Genomic DNA, 23,011 nt, shown 5'->3' on the forward strand with positions numbered 1-23,011 from the left:
CTTCCACTTTTCTTTTTATATATGCCTGCAAACACTATACTGAATGCATTAAAAGAATGATTTCATCTGAAATGTCTTTCCAAAATACTCTACAACCTTTACATAGTTAGTCTGGTTGAAAAAAAAAAGACACAAGTCCATCTAGTTCAGCCAATAAAAGGGAAAAAATTATAATTTTACAAGCCTATAAACACAATCCCATACCCATAGTTGATCCAGAGGAAGGCAAAAAAACAAACAAATGGCAAAGCATGATCCAAATTGCTCCAGCAGGGGAACCTTTTCCTTCCTGATCCCCCAAGAGGCACCTTAAAAGAAATACAAGGGTGGTGTCTATCTTACCAACCCCCCCCCTTTTGCTTTACACAAAATGACAGGTGCACTTTAATAAGTGATCTTTATCATATAATCACACCTTTTTTAAAAGCAGTACCAGGCCCATGGCTGAGTGACATCTGCATTGTGTTATAATTTGAAGTGCTCATTATTCCCGGAACTGAACAGGGAAAGTCAGAGAAGACCTTCTGATTCCTAAGAATCTTGAGCCGTCTTATTTCAAATCTATGGTTTAAGGTAGTATTTATATCATGCCTGTTTCTCAGTCTTACGAAAGCTTTTCATTTAAAAGAGATCAGGGAATCCCATTACCTGGATCAGGGACTGCTTTGCATGCTGTACATTAAATAAATGGCAAATATATAAAGTTAATTTTATCTGCAGGCAAACCATAGATGATAAGCTGTATAGTTAAAGCTGAACTGCAGTAATAAAATTATTTGTTTTGTAAAAACAAATCTCTTATGATGGGTGTCCTACGTGTGGGGATGCTTTGTTGCATTATGTAAAACTCTATTTCAACCTGCTCACATAATTTAGTTTTCTTGCTTTCAAATGTTATTCATCGGTACTATATACGGGTTTAATGCTGCATTTTGACACACATGCTGAATACCATAAATAAAAATTTTACAAAAAACTAACTCTATTTTATGCATTAGGTGACTAGAAAAGGTGCTGAATGTCCAGCAGTGAAACGAATGCCCTGTGCACACGATCTGATTTTCCGTCAAAAGTTGGATGTGAGCTTTTGGTCGGAAAATCCAACCGTGTTTATGCTCTATCCAACATTTTCTGTCAGAATTTCCACCAGCAAAAGATTGAGAGCAGGTTCTCTATTTTTCCGACGGAAAAAGTTCTTGACTGAAAATCTGCTCTTCTGTATGCAATTCCGACGAGCAAAAAAACATGCATGCTCAGAATCAAGAAGAAGAGCCGAACTGCCTATTGAACTTCATTGATCTCGGCTCATCATACGTGTTGTCCGTCACCGCGTTCTTGGCGGTCAAAATTTCAGACAAGATTTGTGTGACAGTGTGTATGCAACACAAGTTTGAGCCAACATTCCGTCAGAAAAAAATCCACGGTTTTCTTGTCGGAATTTCCGATAATACAGTTCTGGCTCTCAAAGTGCCAACGAGTTGTGGGTTGCTCGCAGTCCATCTTGTTCATTCACAAAACAAAGGCATTCTGTGATTGAACAGGGGGGGGATCTGACACTTATATGCCCTTCCCTTTTGTCCAATCACAAAAAAAAATACAAAATTGTTTTGTGAATAGATGTGGCAGAGTACAAGTGGACCACTGTCCTTTACTGTATGTCTTGTACAGTGGAGAAAATAATTATTTGATCCCCTGCAAATTTTGTAAGTTTGCCCACTTACAAAGAAATTAAAGGTCTATAATTTGTATCATAGATGTGTATTTTAAATGATCGAGACAGAATCAACCAAAAATCCAGAATCCATTGGTTTGTTTGGTGACGAGATGATTCCCAAGATCCTTCCATGTAGTTCTGGGCTGATCCCTCAACTTTCTCATGATCATCCTTACCCCATGAGCCGAAATCTTGCATGGAGCTCCAGATCAAGGGCAATTGATGGTTATTTCGTATTTTTTCCATTTTCATATAATCGCTCCAATAGTTGTCTCTTTCTCGCCAAGCATCTTGCTGATGGTCTCGTAGCCCAATCCAGCCTTGTGCAGGTCTACAATCTTGTGCTGGACATCTTTTGACACCTCTTTGGTCTTGCCCATGATCTTGAGGTCTGAATGAAAGAAAGTGGACAGGTGTCTTTTATACACAAGTTGTTGTTAGGAGCACCTTCTTACATTGACAGAACTAATAATGTGTACCACATGATCACATACTGAGCACATACTGTACACAGTCTGTGGGAGCTAGAATTTTTGTTGGTTGATAGAGGATCAAATAAATTAAATTTAATCATTTATAACATGTGTATCATGTGTTTTTTCTGGATTTTTGGTTGATATTCTGTCTCTATTATTTAAAATACACCTATGATAACAATTTTAGACCCTTCATTTCTTTGTAGGTGGGCAAACTTACCAAATCTGCAGGGGATCAAATAATTATTTTCCCCACTGTATGAGTGCCAGAACTATAGGTTTCAGTGCCAGAACCCAGACATAGGGTATCCATTATTAGCGGTGGACTTTTTTTTTTTTTTTTAAAGTACATATAGAAAAAATAAAGTTCTACCCTATTAAAGCTGAGTTCATACAAAAAAAAAATTGAAATGTCAGCAGCTACAAATACTGCAGCTGCTGACTTTTAATAATCTGACACTTACCTGTCCCAGGGTCCAGTGATGTGGGGGAACGAAGCCCCGCCCAAGCAATCATCTGGGACCTGTGACGTGTCCCAGATGATTGCGAGAGGGAGACGAGAGTGGTGAACTTCCTTCCGGCGATGAGGTGCCCAGGGAGGAAGTGGGAGCAGGAACCCTCTAAAAAGACATGCCAAATGTGGCATGTCAGGGGGTCACCTTCCCTTAAAGCGGAAGTTCCATTTTTGTGTGGAACTCCGCTTTAAGGCTCTTGGCAACCAAATTAGAGGCTGAGCCAACCAGGGTCACTGATAAGACAGTGATTCCCGAAAGCTCAGGTGTTCAATGCGGGCAAATACTGCCCACTCACGAGCATACACATAAGTATGTCTGTGTGAACAAGGCCTGAACAGTCAGGGGAGAATTTAGCTGGGGGGCCGAAGGGCAACTGCACCCTGGACCAGTAGTAATAAGATATGTTGGGCTGTTTGCACTGGGTAGAGATATTTCACCCCTGAGACATCACTCAAAGTTGGACTGGCAGACAGTGCATGTGGCGGGCATTATACAGCTAACAACTCTCCGTTCAGACCTGTGATCGCAGCATCTGACAGAGGGAAGTCTTCCAGCACCACTTAATTTGTGGCTCTGAGATGTCATGTAACCAGAGCTGCAAAAGGATGTTGCTGCTGGAGGATGTGAAAAGGTACAATGTCACGATAAAGCATGTCACCCACCACTAACACCCACCTTCCACTTGGCCCACCAATCACTGCGGCACTACATTTTTCATGGTATGCTTAACTCACACATATCTATCATATTTTCCCCATTTACATTCGCGATCTGCAGAGAATATAGCCTAAGTAAATTCCTATTCACATTGAACAAATCTACAGGTGTTTTCGATGGACGAATGGTTGTGTGATATTTTTTATAATTAATACTTAAAGCGGAACTAAACTCTCTTAGTCAACATTAACTAGATGGGAAGTTACAGTATTTTATATTTTTTCTTACATTTCTTCAGTTGGTTTCTGGCCTAGGCCAAAATATGTCGTACATCCCAGGAGTCTTCTTGCGTTTTCAGGTTGTGGTGCTCAGATAGTTCCACTTTAACCAACTCCCCCGGTCTATAGTCAAATCACAGTTAGGCGGGACATTCATCATTCCAGGTGGACGTCATATGACGTTTTCCCGAAACACACCTTGTGTGCGTCCCACTGGAAACAGCAGATGACTGATTAGTGTACTGTCTGCTGCCCGTACCATGTGATCACTGTTACCAATCACATGTCATATGACAATTGCACACAATAAATTGATTTGATTCATGCCATTCATTATGTTCTATTGTGTTGATCTCGTTGATTGATCACGTGGTACAGACAGGGCCAATCACAGCTAACCACAACAGTAAACACTGAATGAACTAATTCATTCACTGGTATAAGCAATCAGATTGTGTAAAAAAATAAATCCTGATCACTTCCCCAGAGTAGAACATTGTTATACTATGGTAACACTTTATTGCTCTGGTAGGAGTGTCAGAAAAAAAGAAAACATTTTGCTTTTTATTTATTGTTACATATTGTCCCCAGTCCGTGTCCCTGATCACCACCACACCATAATGACGATGTACTACACTACAAAGAATTGAAAAAAAACTCAAAAATGTACAACTTCAAAATCTTGCCATGCCTCTTACTAAATACCTTGGACTGTTTACCCCAAAAAGGGGTTATTTGGGGGATATTTGTATTGTCCTGCCATTTTGGGGCTCAAGAAATTAGATCGTCAGTACATCAGGATTGGTCAATTTGTAGATATTTATACCATAGGTTGTGAACTCTAACTTTCCTATAGACAAAATAACATACACTGACTTGGGTTATTTTCACCATAAAAATTTAGCAGAATACATTTTGAAACATCCTAAATTTTTGAAAAAAGATTCTTTATTTGCAAAATCTTATAACAGAAACTAAGATTTTTTTTATCAACATTTTTGGTTATTTTTTGTTTATTTAGCAAAAAATAAAACTTGATGGCGATTAAAGAAGTCCAGCCTGAGCTTTTTAGGCTGGGCTTCTCCTCTGCGTCACAGAAGTGCAATTAGTTTTGCACTCCTGTGACCCGTTTTCAACGGAGAGCGGTCTGAAGTCGAGGCAGCCCGTCGAGGCAGCGCGTCATCTCGACTTCCAAGTTGGTATCCGCCAGCTGCCTTGATTGATGCCAGTCTCAGCGAGCCGCTGAGACGGCCGCTCCCCACCCCTCCTCGGCTAAGCGCTGCAATGAGCGCTAAGAAGTAAAGCAGAAGGCATGCTGACTGACAGTTGGCATCGCTGTGCTCGGAAGGAGTGAGAACCGAGCCATCAGTGGTGTTCGGTGTCTCGGTTCTCAGTGCAGAGACAACGGGGGACAGCTGCAGCATCGTTCTGATGCTGCATCCACCTAGGTAAGTATAACTAGCCCAAAAAAAAACATACTTCTCTTTTAAATGCCACCAAAAGAAAGCTCTAAATTTAATTTGGGTGTAAAATTTAATTTGGATACAGTGTTACATGCCTGCACAATTGTCATTCAAAGTGTGACAGCGCTGAAAGCTGACAATTGGTCTGGGCAGGAAGGGGGTGAAAGTACCCAGATGGCAAGTGGTTAACCTAGCCCCCAAAGTAATCAGGAAATGCTTATTATCCCCCCTAAACACCAAACTGTCAATTGCTTTGTCAAAACCTCAAATTAGCCCTAAACCTTTAATGACAACCGTTTATTTAGTTGCCACATTCAGGGTGAGGACCTGTCACCTGAGCAGCACTGGCAGTATCGGTTCAGCAGAGACTGGTATCACTACTAATACCTGAGACAACCATCATATACTTATTAGAAGGAATAATTGTCATTCTAGCCAATGCAGATCACGTGACTCCACCCTCCCGTACACATCGTCTGAGGTGCAGGCACACAGCCAGGGTGGAGCGCACTCATTGCCAGCAGACCTTGCAGTCACTGAACAATTAGCTCCGTCTCGGAGGAATAGCTGGGTGCAGACACAACACACCTAACCATCCAGATATTTTATAGCATTGACTCCGTCTGCTAAATACCTCCCCTCCCTATGGGGCAGATGTATTATGTGTGGATGTACAGGTGTGCGCATAGGGATCAGGGACTGGGAGGGGGGACAGGTGTGGAGCCATTGTGGCTGGGTGGTCCCTGCGGTATACATGCTGATTATATGCTCATTAACCCATTCAGGGCTTTTATTACGTTGTTAGTATTGTGTGATATATTTTACATTCTGAATGTTTGGTTACACCTTGGCGCACATTTAGTCCCCTTAGGCAAAAAAAATAAAAAAAATAATCCCTAAGCAGCTCTGAGAGCTTGTTTACACTTGAGGCACCCCCTAAAGAATGACCTGTTGTTACTCTGTGGCCCTATCTAGTTGAATAAATCATTAAATGGGGGTGATAACTGCATGTGTACACCCCCCTCCACTGCCTTTGCAACTTAAAATGGAATTTTACCCATAACAACTTAATAAAAAATAATGTTCTTTAGCAAGAAACATACATTTCACATTAATAATTATGCTACCAAAATTAGTGTGTGCTGTAAATTGCCTCCAGAGTTGATCCTGTATCGTCTTGCTGGAGGTTGCCATCTTTCTGAAGCCCAGAGCACCTGAGCAGCAGTAAATCATAAAGTGGAACTAAACCCATCGATTTACTGGTTTAAAAAAAAGTTTTATTCCTGGAATGCTGGAAATGCAAACTGTCACATTTGCTTGTGTTCTCAACCAAACTGTCAAACCACCAAATGGCTGGTGTCAAAACTGATCACATGTGCAGCTCCATGGCAGTTGCAGATCAAATGGAAGCAGCGTCCTTGGCTATAAAGGATAGAAGGGTTAAATTCCGCTTTAAGGCTGTCAACAGATCGCCTCTGCAAACTCGGCTGTGCCTAAAAATGTATAAAATGGACAGCAACTAAGCATGTGCAGAGCAGTGTGAGACAGTGGGGGTTATTTACAAAAGGCAAATCCAATTTGCACTACAAGTGCAAATTGCACTTGAAATTGCACTGTAAGTGCACTTGGAAGTGCAGCCGCTGTAAATCTGAATGGTAGATTGGAAACGAGGGGAAGCTCTGCTGATTTTATTATCCAATCATGTGCAAGCTAAAATGCTGTTTTTTCTTTTCCTTGCATTTACAGATCTACAGCGAGTGCACTTTCAGTGTAATTTCAAGTGCAATTTGCACTTGTAGTGCAAAGTGGATTAGCCTTTCGTAAATAACTCTGGATTTACTAGATTTAAGTATAGACACTTGGCGTGATCTAACAGGACTTAAGTTTCTGACTAAAGGGGGAACAGTGGGGGAGGGTAAAATCACATAGAAGGCATGAAGGTAAAAAAAACTTCAGCCTTTACAACCATTCTAAATAAAAGTTTTTGTGCAGTTCAGCTTTAAAAACTTATCGACTTTTCCCCCAAAAAATTGTGAACTACAAAGCATAAAAGATAATTGTAGTCCGAATCAAGAGAGCAGCCTTGGGCGACAACGCTGCTCCTTCGTACAGTACAGAAAGTTGGTGTGGTCATTCTAGGACAGGAAGTGTGCTAATGGCAGGATCATCAGATGGGAATAAAGGAAAAAACATTTGGAAAATGCAGCCACTATATCTAATGACTGGTAAGCTGCACTTTTAGGCTCCATTCACACCCGAGCATATCGATTTACTGGTGTTTTTGCAACTTTTTACAAGCGTTTTACAGCTTTAGGCATTTTTGTTTAGCCAATAGAAAACACTAGGGGGAGGAGAGCAAGAGGATATTAGGGGTGGAGAGGTACTATTTAGGTATAAAAAATGCTTATAAAACACCCGTAAAACGATCAAGTCAGGTGTTTTTATTGAAGTCTATGGGGCCAAAAACGCTTGTAAGAAGCCCATGTACTTTTTTGAGCTTCATGCGTTTTGATTCAGGTGACAGAACGCAAAAATGTGAACAGGGGCCACTGAAATAAATAGGATTTGGCTTGTTGAGTGGTTTAGAGCTTTAAGCAGAAAATCGCTTGGGTGTGAACGGGGCCTTACATTTGGGTTTGAACCTGCAGGGTTAAAAATACTAATCGTGGACTGTTGTGATTCTTGCATAAGCACAGCAGTGACTGGTTCACTTGAAGCTCATTTCTAACTCTTGTATTTATTGCGTGCCTTGCTGTTGAAGATCTTAGCGAGAGCATTTGAATGGAGGGCCAACAAAATGACAATTTCACAGCCTGTCAGTCATTGGTTGGAATAAATCTATAGAAGGCTCAGTAGTGTGGAATGTGGTCTCAGGAATCTAAATACTTCCTATCAAAGTGAGTAAATTGGGGTCTTTGTGATCAGGTAACAGGTCACCTTGCTGAGAATAAAGGTGCATTAATGTAGCAGGACACAGCAGGTTCTGTATCCTTACAGTCTCCTCTGTGCCTCCAGTTACATGAGTCCATGCCAGGGAACACTGTTGGTCTTTGTGCGGGGAGCCTCCCCTCCCTGTCCTCCTCGTCTCCCCCCTTCACCCTTCTCTTATCGGCTATTATTTATCACAGCATTAACCCTGCCATGGAGGGAAGGGCCGAGTGTCTTTGGTGTGTTTGGGACCGACTCCTATGTGGCAGAATGCCTGTCCCTCTAACAATCCATTTCTGTGCGTTCTTGTCATTGGCCCCCTCCTGTTTGGAGGCTCTTTCAATGCATTCCCCTGGGGTGCCAGAATGGGGCTGTGGTGTGTATGCTTCCCTGAAAAGGGGATTGGGAGAGGAGAGGGAGGCACTCGCTGGGTTTCCTTTCCTCGTACTACGGCTCCCAGGACTATCAAAGGCTCCTTTTCTCTGTGCCTTGTTTGTCACCAATAAAAAGATTTAGTTACGTTGCAGGTAACTGTGCAGACCCTGTTCAAAGTTACATAGTTAGGTTGAAAAAAAGTCCATCTAGATCAACTAATAGAAGAAATAAATAGAAGAAAACCTCCATCTATATACATAACTCTATACCCAAAGTTGTTCCAGAGGAAGGCAAAAACAAAAATATAAAGCATGGTCCAATTTACTTCAGTGGGTAAAAACAACTTTGTCTGTTGGTAAAAATGTATCCCACGGGGCAAAGCAGGTGACTTTAAGTCCAACTCCAGAAAAAGTAAAAGTTCTCCCCTGCAGTGGGGCTGCCCTTGTACTGCAAGGGTTAAATGAATGTTTAGGTCTGGGGGACTGGAAAAGCAGGACCCTCCACTCCTGCAGCCCCCCCCCCTACACTCTTAGGCCGCGTACACACGGTCGTTCCAAACCGATGAGAATGGTCCGACGGGCCATTTCCATCAGTTCACCGCTGAAGTGGCCTGATGGTCTGATGTGCGTACACACCATTGTTCCAAAAACCGTGTCTCAAAGTGCCCCCTAATCTCCTACATTGCCCCATGCAAGACCTCCAGTCTCTCCAGAGACCTCATCCTCCACGGTTGTCCTTATCTCCCTCCAGAAAATCCATCCCCTACAGGGCAATCGTGCCTTCTGTAGACCCCTAACCCCCTCCAGAACCTTCACCCCCCCCCCCCCCCACACACACACATGCTGGTATTTTTTTTACTGTTGGTTTTCGGAGAGGCCCTGGTCTCATTAAGGTTGAGAATCTGTGATTAAGACTATGCTTCATTTAGCCATACTGTCAGTTTGTTCCTCCACCAGTGAAAGAGTTGTCATTTGTTGCCTAGTCTGAATTGCTTAGTGGAGTGTTGATCTCAAGTTTATCTCCATATATAGGACTTTTGAAGTATAACCCCACCTTGTGTTTGCTTTCTGGCAAATTTTGATGTTTAGTTGTTCAAAAAAAACATGGCTAACTGCCAAGCTAACCAAAAGCTGCTGCCCCAAAACTTGTGTGGCGCTACCCCCTCAGGAGCCGCTGGTTAGATTTGGGACAGCATGATTATGTTACCTCTGTGATGTGTCTAGGGATGATGATAAAAGAGAGGATGGTGATGAGAGCGAATGACGGAATGTCCAGACAGCAGGGTGACGTTTTCTGTGCTTTATTACTGGTCCAACATGACCAACAGTCAACTCAAGGTAGATAGAATAGATTGGTGAAAGGAGAGAACTCGCAAATTCAGGCCTTTAGATAAGCGAAGCAGTCCTGCTTCAGGATAATAGCTTTTGCTTCGTCGCCACTCCAGCCGGAGTGGGTGTAGTGCCCCTGGACAGGTCCCTCTCACAGGCCTGGCAGCCAGGCTGTCACTTAGAACTTCTGGGAAGGAACAAGTCTCTGCCACCGACTTGGCTCTAGTAAGATTTAGGTTTGCAGTGAGACCTCTGCCACAGGCCCAATGCTCATGAACATGGACGATAGACCGAATCCTCCCAGTAAACACAATTTCGCCTGAATCTTCCTCGGGTAGACTTGTTAGCTTGGGGTCACTGACTGACAGTTTGCAGCATACAACCTGTCAGTGTCCGGTCACCCAGATCCCCGATGGATTGTGTGAGCCCTATTGGATCACCTGCCTCCGGGTTCACCTCAGACCGACTCCCCACCGAACAGCACAACTTGCTTGGGATCTTCTTAATAAGAGGTGGGGGACCAGTAAGTCACTGGGGCCCCTTGGCAGCATAAGTCGCTCCGGGCCATGAGGGCCCAGAGTCAGGAACTCCGCGTGACACGTGCGCCCCAGCCTGGTAGGCCATATCGCCGGGGCCCGTGATGTGCGCACACCCTAAAGGTGGGTGCCGCACCTGGAACCAGGAACGGGCGAAGAACCCCACACAATGGCGCCTGTCACAGAAATACCCTCCCCCAGCATGCCCCGCGAGGGAAACACTCCTCTCATTGGCCACCTGCTATCCAAAGATGGGAAGGTTTCCTTGGAACATACTCTGACACCACAGGACAGCCCAGGGCTGACAGAAACTCAATTTAACAGATCAACACGGATGAGAGCAAGGTAACTCTCTCATCCCCCAACTAAATTTGACATAGCACCTGTACTGAAAAGTACACAGGCGCTACACACTCCCCCCACTTAAAATTAAAACTGTCCTAAGGCATTCAAGCCGGAATGCCGGCCTGATTCTGTGTAACAGCAACAGAGAAAGTAGGAAAGAAGAAATATAAATGCAAAACTTTGAAATGCAAATATTAGCTTCCTTGAATGCTATAGTAAAAACTATGGAATTACACAACACTACAATAAGAATGACATACACATTCCTAACTATCTATTCTGCCCCAGTCTCCGACAGTGTTGATAGTAGCTTGGATCAGCAACCCGCAAAGAAACAAAAGAACATGCATACAAAATATACACTCTAATACAGTATATATATATATATATATATATATATATATATATATATATATATTATTTTCTATTTACAATCTCCAAGGTCAGAGTTGAAACTGCACCCTCCAGCCGGAGTGTGAAATTTCCCCTCCTCCCAGGGAGCTATCAATAAGTGCTGAGATTTTTCCCTGATTTGCAAGAAATAGAACCGAGCAAAAATAAATAAAAATATATACATTGACGTTCTGTAATAAAATGTTACAGAACACTGCCCCCTAGCGGTCAGTGCGCTGGTACTACACGGCAGTCCAAGTTCAATTCAAGATGTACAGCAAGAGGAGAGAAATGTAAAATAAGGCATTTCCAGTGCTGAAATTTCTTTTGGTGCTGCAAAGAAACTGACAAAACTCTATTCTAAATAACAGAGATAAACCCAACCCAAAGTTCTTCACACGCACCCAAATGTGGATCCGGGAGGGGAATAAACAAACAAAAACTTGAATAGGGGGAAAGGCCCTTGTCCATATATTCTTCAAAAGCAGCAAGTTCAACAGTATAGGCATGAGGCCTATCGGTAGAAACGTGGGTCAGGCAGAAAAATGTTGTCCCCATTGGAGTTAATGGCAGCGATAGAGAACACTTGGTCTACCCTCCCGGGACATTTGAGAACCACACGATCATGAAACATGTACCTGCCAGGGCTCCATCCTTTGAGACACCTCTCAAAATGGTAATTCAGACGGAGAAAAACAAAATCGGTGTCACGGGCATACTTGAAAATATTCAAGTTTTCCCAAATCGCATCATGGTACCAACCCTCCCTCAAATTTTCAAGCTCAGTCAGGAGGGATGGAGATACATGGGGGTATTCATACCCGTATTCAGCAGCAACTCTCTGCATAAAGACACGCTGCAAACGGGCCAGTCTGGGTAGCATATGTGGGTCTCCGAACCCAGGTTTCACTATGGCGTAAGGCACCTGTTTAAGTATAGGCACAGCAGTGGGTACGGGAGCGGTGATGTCAAAAACTGGAATGGACTCACCCTCTCCCCAGGTCAGCTGTGGGATGCTCGAGTTTGATGCGCTGGGCCTACGCGGTGCACTTCGGCCATAGAGTTTCTTTCTCCTTGGGCGGACAGCCCGAAATCCTCCGTAGCCCCGGGACTCTGGGAACTCCGGTTCGAACAAATGGTCATCTCCGGTATCGGTCAAAGAATCAAATTCGGAGGAGTTACACTCCTCCGCGGGCAGGTAGTGGCACGCCTTAGATGCGTCCCTAGGCCAGTCTGGTAGGCGGCGGGCAGGCAGGTCTCGACCGCAGCAGAGGGAGACCTGTGCAGGGCCCTCTCCGACAACAGCACGCCACACAGAGACCGCAATAGCAGTGTCAGTCTCCGGTACAGTCTCGGCTCACGTGCTCGCCACATTGGTCACATAGTCACTTTTGTCCGTCTCGTCCATTGTGCTTACCTCCGGTGAGCGGGATGGCGAGGTAGCTGAAAGCAGAGTCATGGTGGACGAGACGGTGATGATCTCCGAATCAATAGCTTCCGGCTCAACAATCTCCACCGATGGGGAGGGTTCCGGCCATGGGGTTTCCTCCTCTGCGGTAACAGTCCCGGAGATCCAGTTTACCTGATACTCCCGAGGGGCTTCGGCGGGTGGCTGGACTTTGAACAAATAGGCCCTGCATCTTTGGCACCGGGTGAAAGGCAAAAATCGCACGGCCAACTCCTCACAGCGAGGGCAGGACAGTCCGAGGGCCTCGGACCCTCCGCTCGAATGAAGGACGAACTTGCCTTCCGTGCATATCCGGATCCCTGTATCGGTGAGGGGTACTCCGGCTGCGGCAAACATGGTGGAGACCCCCCGGAGCAGACATTTAGGGCCTCAATCGCTGAGGGGCTGCGGGCGGCAGAGAGGGAGCGGACATCTCTCACGTGGCACTCTTTCTCGTAGGCAGGCAGCAATTACTGGTTTGGCGCAAAGCCTTGCCCCGCGTCTCACGCAGGGGTGGGTGGCTCCTCCCACTTGAAGAAACGTTCTTCTTACACGTGGCAGACGCACGCGGCTTCACCGCACGTACGCTCTCACAATAAAGTTGAACCCACGGTTCCGTTACCAGAGGTAACAGCCGAATCCCGGACGAGCCCCCACGTGTAGCGCTACCCCCTCAGGAGCCGCTGGTTAGATTTGGGATCTGCTCTCACTAAGTTGTCCACCCCCTTTAAGTGGCTCGTACCCTCGCTTGGCACACCTGACAGATGTCACTGTATTGTGTCCCCTACTTGGCTGGGGCCACAATAGCAAACACAGATCATGCAATAATAAAACAGTAATGCTGTTACCTTCGTCAGATTTGCAGCTTCCTGAAGTAAACACACTTCAAACAAGTAATTTAGTAAAGCAAAAAGGTAACTTTACTTAATATGCAGTATAAAAGGGAAAAAACAGGTTAAACAGCAGAGTCGATAAACAGAGAAAGAAAGTGAACCCAAACTAAAAGGGGCAATGTTATTAAATGAATAGATTGCTATAGGAAGTCTAAGCTCGCGAGCTATCCCCTAGTGCAGGGATATGCAATTAGCGGACCTCCAGATGTTGCAGAACTACAATTCCCATGAGGCATAGCAAGACTCTGACAGCCACAAGCATGAACCCAGAGGCAGAGGCATTATGGGACTTGTAGTTTTGCAACAGCTGGAGGTCCGCTAATTGCTTATCCATGCCCTAGTGGTTAGTTCCGTCAAACGCAAGTGCAAGTGCCTGGCCAGGCCTATCTCAATTAGCTTCAAAGTTTTTCTCAAAGATGAAGTCTATGGTGAATCGATGGTGCACTTAGGTTTATTTGTAATCCAAATGGGTAAAAGGTTAAAACTCAGTCAAAGGGGTATGAAGAAATACAAGTACTAAAGGACCGATTGTCCCGCCCGTATCCGCCAACTCTTCTAACGTAGCGTGTCAGGCTTCAGGCCTTACAGATAAGTCAGTAAACAGCACGTGGCTCCGGCCTAGGGAGTCCTATACTTTATAGGCTGGGCAACAATTAAGCTTGGGCCTCTCACCCGAACGAGGCTCAGTCCCCCTGAGGCCTTCGCTAAAGACGTAACGGTAGATCGCTGCTCCACGATACACAAGCTCCGGCATCCGGCCCTCTGCAATCACGACTGCCCGCTGGTGAGTTCTCTCTGGTTCCTTGGGAGCAAAAACTGGAGTAACTTTGTCCTCTTTCTGGGTAACCAGTACTTCAATGGATCTAGGCCCAGGCTTCAGACCTAATTCTTCAGCTGAAGTGCTCTCCGCAGCTCCACAGAGGGAGAGATGCAGGTCCCAAGAGGGCGAAGTCAGCTCCTCCCTGTCTTTAAATAACCTCCCCCATAAGTCTGTGCGGAGGTGTCATGTGCTCCAATAATGCTGGGCATTGTGGGAAGTGTAGTCTGTTCCTACTATGTGTCAATGGAGTCCATATCTCCCGGTACTTCTGATCCCACAATGCATAACTTTTAAAGACATATCAACTTTCATACACAGACGTGGCTGGAGCTTCGATGGGGATTCAGGCTATCAATAGTCCGTGATAGGATGACCCCGCTACACTTATATTGACAGTTTCCTGTTGCACCCAAGGCCGGATCTAGCTCCTCTCATCTAGGAATGCAGTTAAAAAATACAGGGGAAGGGGTGGAGCTTGGCGAGGACCGGAATGGCCGCATGAGAGTGGAGCTCCGGCAACAACAGGGACACAGTGGCTAATTACAGCCTGAACAGTGGCGATCGCGACACCCCATCCTGACGATTACATCCCGCTGACCACCCGCATGATGACGAACAAGCGGAAGGGTCCCCAGCGACCTCAGAAACTGACCGAATACTTTGCATGGGAGCAGAGGCAAGATGGCGCCGAAGTCTCCCGGATCATCCACAGCCAGCACGCCTCAGATGCCAAAAAACAAGAGTAAAGCCACTAAACGGAACTCACCAATCTCTCCAACATTGTCTGACCAATTATCGCAACTTAGATATGACCTGTGCCTGGTGTTATTGGACAACTTTGATCTGGCGATTAAACGCCTCAAGATGTCGTACTACGTTGGCGGCAACAAAGCCGGGAAGTTGCTAGCCAATCGCCTTAGGGGGATTAGATACAAGACTAAAATACCATATATTTTGCATCCTGTCACGGGAGAGAAAAAGGAAGGAGGAAAAGTGGCAAGCGGCACTTAGGGTCACGTACTCATCTACTAGGAGTGCCAGCCTGTGGGAGTTGTTTCAAAAACTCCTATTGCGCCGGTACCTTACTCCTTACTGTATATCAAGGTTTGCCCCTGGGGGGTCTCCCCTTTGTTGGAGGCTTTGCCGGAACCCTGGCACATTGTTCCATTTGCTGTGGGTGTGTCCTAATATCACCCAATACTGGAATCAAGTATTCAAACTGATACAACAGGTGCTCAACATTACTCTGTCCCCAGGACCAGGGATGGCGCTACTTTCCCTGGAAATGGATTCAGTGCCACACCATCTATGATCATTGTTGTCCCATATGCTATTGGCAGCTAGATTGGCTTTGGTTACGAACTGGAGAAATCCGTTACCTCCGGGCCTGGCCGAAACAATACAAATTATCCATACACACTTGATACTTATGAACAAATGTTTGCCTCTGGCTCGGGGGTAAATCTGGTATAGATAAACACTGGGAACCCTGGAGTAGATGGTATCACTCCTGAGAACCTACGCAAATTCTCCATTGTAGCAGATTAAAACGGGTCATATCCAAATGCACTGTATGTTATCTCAGTTCAGATATGGCTCCGCTCTCCTTTTTCCTTTCCCTTTCCTTTTCTTTTTATTTTCATTGTGCTTCTATTCTTTCTTTTAGTCGCTGTTGTTTAATGTTTCACAGCATTTCTTATGGGAAGTGTTATTATTTCTCACCAGTATCGCAACAATTGGGTATCTAGGTTATGCATATTCTTATGTTGGACTTTCTACTCTACTAACATGTACTTGATTTACATGTACTGCACTGTGATACCGGATAGTCAGTGCACTGTTGTCGTATGGTATACATGTATTCATACTATGTCTGTGTTATCTTGTTAAAACTTCAATAAAAACAATTGAAATAAAAAAATACAGGGGAGGCATAATGTCATCACTGTATGTAAGTCACTGGCAGTCTGTGTCACAGTATGACCGAGATGCAGGGAACCAGTATTTCCTGTTCACACGGCACGCTTCTGTATCAGAAGTCACGACCTGGGAAACGCAAGCATGTATCAGGCTGTCATTGGGATGATAAAACAAAACATGTGCCCTCTTATACCAAGTGTCCCTATCAGAGCCTACATTACATCTGGGTCCACAACAGAGTGCCCTCTTACATCATGGTCTCCCTTACATTAGGGTCTCCATCAGAGATCCCTCTTACACCATATGTCCGTATCACAGTGCCCCCTTACAGGGATTGTCCTTATCAGAGTGCCCACGTTACAAAAACTGTCTGCACCAGAGTGCCCCCTTACAAACCCCTTACATCACATGTCCCCATCACAGTGGTCCCTTACATCATTGCATTGTTCCCATCAGACTGGCTCATGGATCAGTATATACCTTCTCAGAGACCGAAGGGGGGTGGGGAAGTCTAAGGAAGATTTAATGTTCTTTACTGTGCATTTTGTAGTTTATTTTCCGGAGGTTCAAATCAACAGTTGTCCTAGGTGTTTTTGTTGCACGTACAATGGCATAATAATAACACGCTCTCCAACATTTCACAGAGAAAAAAGAAACACTGCCCAGTTCAGCTCCCAGCCCACCCTTCATCATCAAACTGCGGAGACAGCCACACGTCCCTTTTATAAAAGCACTAGAATTATTTTCCCAGTACAAAGCATGCTGACGTTACTAATAGTTGTTTTTATTACATTTTGTGAATTATTTTTGAATGCATCTCTACACAAACAGACAAGGTGGATAAAAACAACTTTAAATACAAATGTTATCGCAGCCACCCTCTAACTTGTGCGACTTGTCATGCGCTTTTGGGGTCCACCCCATGTTTCCCAGTGAGTACCATTTATATCTGTGCAACGTAAAGTCACTTTAAAGTAGTTACTGCACTACTTTGGTCTGACTTTCATGCAACTTGAGGGCCATAGACTAAAAAGTAAACCCTCGCATGAAAGTCCTACATTGCGACTTGTGAAAAGAATGCCAAAATAAAATAAAAAAAATGCGTGGTCCCCCCCCCCCCACATTACATTTCAGACCCTTATCCGAGCATGCAGCCCGACAGGTCAAGAAGGGGGGGGGAAGCGAGCAGCCCACCCTTCATACCAGGCCACATGCCCTCCGCATGGGGGGTGCTTTGGGAAGGGAGGCACGCCCCCCTCTCCCCAAGCAGCTTTTCCCAATGTTTATGGACATGGTTTTGGGGGTATGCAGGCAGGGGCCTTTAACAAGATCCCAGATCCTGGCCTCTCTCCTTTGTGAATGAGTACGGGGTACATAGTACCCCAACCGCCTGCCAGCTCTTAAATAACTAAGGGTCGGGGCCAGACGGTGACATCACCGGGTAGTGTTGCCCTATTGTGGCATCACCGACCCAGCCACACTGCGGTTTCTGATTGGTCCCGTAGTCTTCTGGGACCTATGTTGTGTCCCAGAAGTCTGTGGGGGAAGGAGGGGGCCAAACTGCCACTCAGATCACTGTGGCGGTCTTTCCGTAAGTGGGGGAGTGAGTACCTGTCAAAATCGGGTACCCACTTACCCCCAAAGAAAAATAACGTGCTAAATGTAAAAGGGGGCGGGGGGGGGGGGGTGACGGGCGTGAAGTGGAACTTTGGATGACGTTCTGCTTTAAGTGGAATTTTTGTTTTCTATTTCATCTTCAGTTTTTTGGTAAATCCAACAAACTTTTTTTGAAAGACATATACCGAGGTTAGAAAAACAATTTGTCTCTAAAACGTAATATTACAGTCCTCACTTTTTAATATATTATATATATACTGTATATTACTATTGATCATTATAAGTCTTTTTGTGTTGCCCTGGCATGTTTTATAACATTAAGTAAGGAAAACCTTTTTTTTTAGAAATATTTTTTGTCTTTTTTTATATAGTAAAACATAAAAAAATCCAGTGGTTATTAAATACTAACAAAAGAAATGACTGTTAAAAATATTTTTTTTTGGTATATTGCATGACCAAGTCCATAGGCATGCGTAGTGTGTGTGCCTAGGCACACCACCCTTATGGTGTGTATGGGTCCTCACATTGCGCACGCATACACATTTGCACAGGTGATTTGATCAGTTTCACTGCCTTAGTAATTACCACAGCCATTTCATCTGATGGAAATCCTGAAAACATGACCTGTTGGGGGTACTTGATGACTGGAGTTGAGAGACCCTGATCTACACTGTAGTTGGTGAAAGCTTGGCAAATTGTTGTCTTCTGTTTTCGAAAGCTAAAGATCTTGCACAATGGAACTTCCTCATAATATGCAATATATCTCCAGTAAAGATCGGACCTCTTGTTCAGGACTTCTTCTTCTCCATTTTTTGCACATGTGCTTCCTATTGTTACATCAGCTGCCTCACAGCTTACTCAACACTGTGGTTAGATATGACCATAAAAACCTATATCTTGGATAAACTGGAACTATCAATAAATATCACACTTCACATGACTCAATAGGACATTTGTCAGCATTGCCAAATAACATTATAGTGTAACTGTGTCCAGGCTATAAATAACGTTATAAACACATCCAGACTGACCTCTGTAACCGCAGGCACTGTAAAGCAATTAATTCTTAAATCTGAAGTTTCAGAGGGGGTCCAGAGGTGCAGGGTGCTGTGTAATGTAAAGGGGTCCAGAGGTGCAAGGTGCTGTGTAATGTAAAGGGGTCCAGAGGTGCAAGGTGCTGTGTAATGTAAAGGGGTCCAGAGGTGCAGGGTGCTGTGTAATGTAAAGGGGTCCAGAGGTGTGGTGCTGTGTAATGTAAAGGGGTCCAGAGGTGTGGTGCTGTGTAATGTAAAGGGGTCCAGAGGTGCGGTGCTGTGTAATGTAAAGGGATCCAGAGGTGCAGTTGTGAAGAGGGGGTACACAATAGTGACAAAAATATATTAAAGGATGCAGAGATATGCAGGGGGCACAGTGGGGTGTTTTTACATTTTAAGGTGGGGGGGATGCCAGATATAGGATCTGCCCCGGGTGCCGAATGCTCTAGGTACGCCCCTGCATCCTGATGGCATCTTCCACCGGTAAGCAAAGTACACGCACCCAGCTATTCACATGATTGATCAGACCAGGTCACCACCTTCCATTGCTCTGTGGTCCAGTTCTGATAACCATGTGTCCATTGTAGGTGCCTTTGGCGATGGACACGGGTCAGCATGGTCGGGCACCCTTTCAGATGCCATTGTAACAAGATATTAAATGTTATTCACTTAACCTGTCAGTGGTCAAAAAGCTATGGAATGCCTTGACTCTTCACGATTGGCCAGTACAGTGTTGGCTTTGTATCGGGATCGCTCAGGTGGGTGCAGACTTGGATCTGAACCCTCATGAGCTCACCCCTAGTTCGTATGATCATCTAGACTGCAACCTAATTAACCCATTGCTTTCTGTTTGCAGCATTATGATGTTTGAAGGAAAGGCCAACGAAACGCCACTAAAGCCTGCAGGCCCCCCACCGAGGAGAGACATCAGCAGCCTTCCATGAAGTGACAAGATGGCGGCCTGCACCATCTTCCTGTGTACAAAGCCAAACGTTGTTCCAAGCACTGCTACAAAGGACATTCCCTGCAGACAAAGTGCCTTGAGAGGACGAATTTCACTCTCACACCTCCTCCCCCTCCTCATTTCTCTATTTTATCGACCAACTTTTTTCTTTCCTGGACTGTCCTATAGAGCTTCTACTATTTATTACAGGGAAGACGATTCAGTGACACATTGTGGGCCTTTATGTAGAAAAAGTGTCTGAAATCAAAGAGTCTGAATAGGTTTCCTGAAAATGAAAGGCAAGATCTCATTGGTTGCTGGGCAAAGCGAAGATGCTCTTTTATGCACATGCCCGGTGCGACGGAGGCCATTGATGTAGAATGGTCAAGTTTTAAAGATACGGACACCTTACCAGCCCATTTAATACAGCCAAGCTAATGTTATGCAAAATACAATAATCCTTACCTAACTAATACGATTTATGGTGGTCATCACACTGGTGAAAGCTATTGCTAGAGTCCTTGCCACCCCTCTGAAAAGTGATCCATAGTGGAACACTTTTTTCAGAGGGTGTATGGCAGTGAGGATGTGACATGTCCCCTTGCAGCAATTACATCGCCTCCCTCTATGCCTAAATGGGTCATGTTCAGCAGCGGTACCATATGCTGTTTAATTTATGTCACAGCCTCAAAGCATAGCAGAGTGGCTTTCTGTAGGTGGACGGCACAACTGTGGCTTAAGCCCTTTTACAACCCCTTAGTCGCCCATGTCAACAAGCCCAATGGGCACATTCACACTTGCTGCTGGGGGAGGTAAAAATAGATGGTTGGGCCATGGTCTTAATGCCCTCCCCCCAACACCAAATCCAACACAGCGACCTGAAGGGAGTTGTGGGCAAAAATGTCACCACCCTCCACGTCACATTTGGCGGCCAGTACTGCTTGCTGAACATGACCTATTCAAGTGAATGGGTTCACACTGTAATGGCCCTGCAATGTGTGCAATATACATGGTTGTGGTGTGGTAGGGTGGGCTTTTAAGGGTTAAAACAGGTGGTGTGCCATCTGTCAAGTATCCTATGAAAAGCAGTCCATGGCGGATTGCTTTTTAGAGGGGTGACAAGGGCTGTTGCAGTTGTTTTCTATGTGCCCTTGCAGTTACTGGCGTTGAGCATGTGCAGAAAATCACCAGTCATCGCACAAAGTGTGAACGAGTTCTTAAAGCCCAACTCTAGGAATAGTGAAAATCCTCCATTGCAGTGGGATATTCCCTGTACTGCAAGGGTTATATGCTTGTTTAGGTCTAGAGCAGTGGGGGCACAGGGGTGCTTCCCCCCTAATCCATGCGCCCAGCCCCTAATCCACAAGCAGGGCACATAATTAGAGCCTGAGGCTATAATTTGCATCAAAAAGGGTGGGCTCAGGGCTCAGAGTACTGCACCCTGAGCCCACCCAGCTGTGTTACATTAGCAAATTAATATTTGCTAATGTCTTCCTGTTTTTCCTCCTGGCCAATCAGGAAGCAGGTCCTAAGATCCAATTGGCCGCAAGTCCCAAGTCCAACTCGGGAAGAGACGGAGGGGGGAAGCTGCTGATAGGGTAAGTGGGGGGCAAGGTTGGAGACGGGTGGAGGGAAGTGACGGGGGGGGAAGCGGTGGGCCACCCCTCCCCCAAGAAATTTAAGCACCAGACGCCACTGGTCTAGAGGGTGGAAAAAGTAGTTTAGCATACCTGATCCTCTGCATTCAGCAGTCAGCACTCCCCTATGCAGCAGTGGACTGTTCTTGGTAGTCACATCCAGGGCTATAGGCTCTGCATTGGTCTTAGTGACAAAGGACATCCCACTGCTGGATAATAGGGAAGAAGAGGTTGCAAGGACCTGTCTTGCAGACACCTACCAGAGGATTAGATACTTAAAACTGCTTTTCCTGCTCCCTGGATTCAAACAAACATGTAGCTCGTGCTTGGGGAAGCCTCACTGCAAGAGAGGCCCACACCCCTCTTCACTCTGTAGTTCCTCCCAGCAGCCACTAGGTCGCTATAAGACACCGCAGCATGATGGATAGGCACTGTAACTACAAAGAAGAATAGGAATTCACTGATCAAACAAGACGTATTTATAAAGGAATAATCGTCCAATCAAAACAAATACAGCTAAAAATGTTTTGTAGAGCCGCCTCCGAAATGGTGAATGTTTATACCAGTAAAGGTAACTGGTTGTCCTATGGATACAATCAATGTGACAGAGACCTAGGTATGCCATTAGTAACACAATGTCTAGGAGTTGAGCAAACAGCTGCCTAATATTCCTCAATCAAAGTAGTATTAAACTCTCAGCATTGTTTATTTTAACACATTGAGAACAATAATATAAACATTCCCCTAGGAAACTATTTGTTAAAATTGTTACGCCAGCACTTGTAGTGTATAACTTGCTATAATGGTGGCTCTCTTAGTGCTGCTTTCCTGACCTTCCTGTCTTCACAGGAAAGAGTTAACAGTGGACAGTGCATTTTGGAGCCAGTCTGTTAACCATGGGAATGTCTTGCCATCCTAGGCTATGGGGCTGTGTGTTTCTATTGATGCACACAGCACAACTCCAGTAGTCCCAAAAGCAAGTGTGGCTCCATAGGACTTTTATACAGGAAACCTGGGGCAGAAGACATGGCACTAGCTTGACCTGGAGCAAGGATTTAAAGAAGCTGCATACTCAGTGATTAAATCATCTGCTGGAAGTGCTTAAAGTGGCAGTAAACCGCTGGATGTTTTTTTTTTTACCTTTTGTACCCTGCAAGGTAATGTTATAATATGCTAGTATGTATCACGTACTAGCACATTATGTTAAACTTACCTTAAAACTAAGTCCTTTTAGCGCCTAGATGTCAGAGCTGCAAGCGCTCCCATCTTCACCCATCTTCCTTTTCCTGGGTTTGCGGACTCTGGCTGTGTGACTGGCCCGGAGCCGTGATGATGTCACTCCCTGGCATGCAAGCAGGAGCTGAAGAAACGGCACAGGTAGCCGTTCCTTTAGAGCGCATTCACCAGTGATGTCACTGGCTGTATGTACAGCAAATATCTCCTAAACAGTGCACATTTAGGGGATATTTACTGTACCTATAGGTAAGCTTTATTGTAGGCTTACCTATAGGTGAAAGTCAGAGATGGGAGTTTACTCCCACTTTAAAGCTGAATTGCACGAATTGTAAAAAATGAAGGCACACTATTATAAGTCCAGCCAGGTGCATGATACCTCCTGGGCTTAGCCTTTATCATTTATATCTGACAGTTTATGGTACTCCTGGAAGACAGCTATCGCTGAAGTTTCGGGTG

At 45.0% G+C, this 23,011-nt stretch overlaps 1 protein-coding gene across 1 annotated transcript in view; it reads left to right on the forward strand.

Annotated features, from left to right (window-relative positions):
• Nucleotides 1–21,087, forward strand: part of AIF1L (allograft inflammatory factor 1 like) — a 153,501-nt gene extending 132,414 nt beyond the window's left edge. Inside the window, exon 6 of the mRNA XM_040324668.1 lies at nt 19,596–21,087. Within this exon, the coding sequence (XP_040180602.1) occupies nt 19,596–19,683 (88 nt within the window). The 3' untranslated portion in view covers nt 19,684–21,087. The remainder of the gene's footprint in view (nt 1–19,595) is intronic.
• The last annotated feature ends 1,924 nt before the right edge of the window (nt 21,088–23,011 follow it).

This window comes from Rana temporaria, chromosome 9, assembly GCF_905171775.1.
Source record: "Rana temporaria chromosome 9, aRanTem1.1, whole genome shotgun sequence".
Classification (NCBI taxonomy): domain Eukaryota; kingdom Metazoa; phylum Chordata; class Amphibia; order Anura; family Ranidae; genus Rana; species Rana temporaria.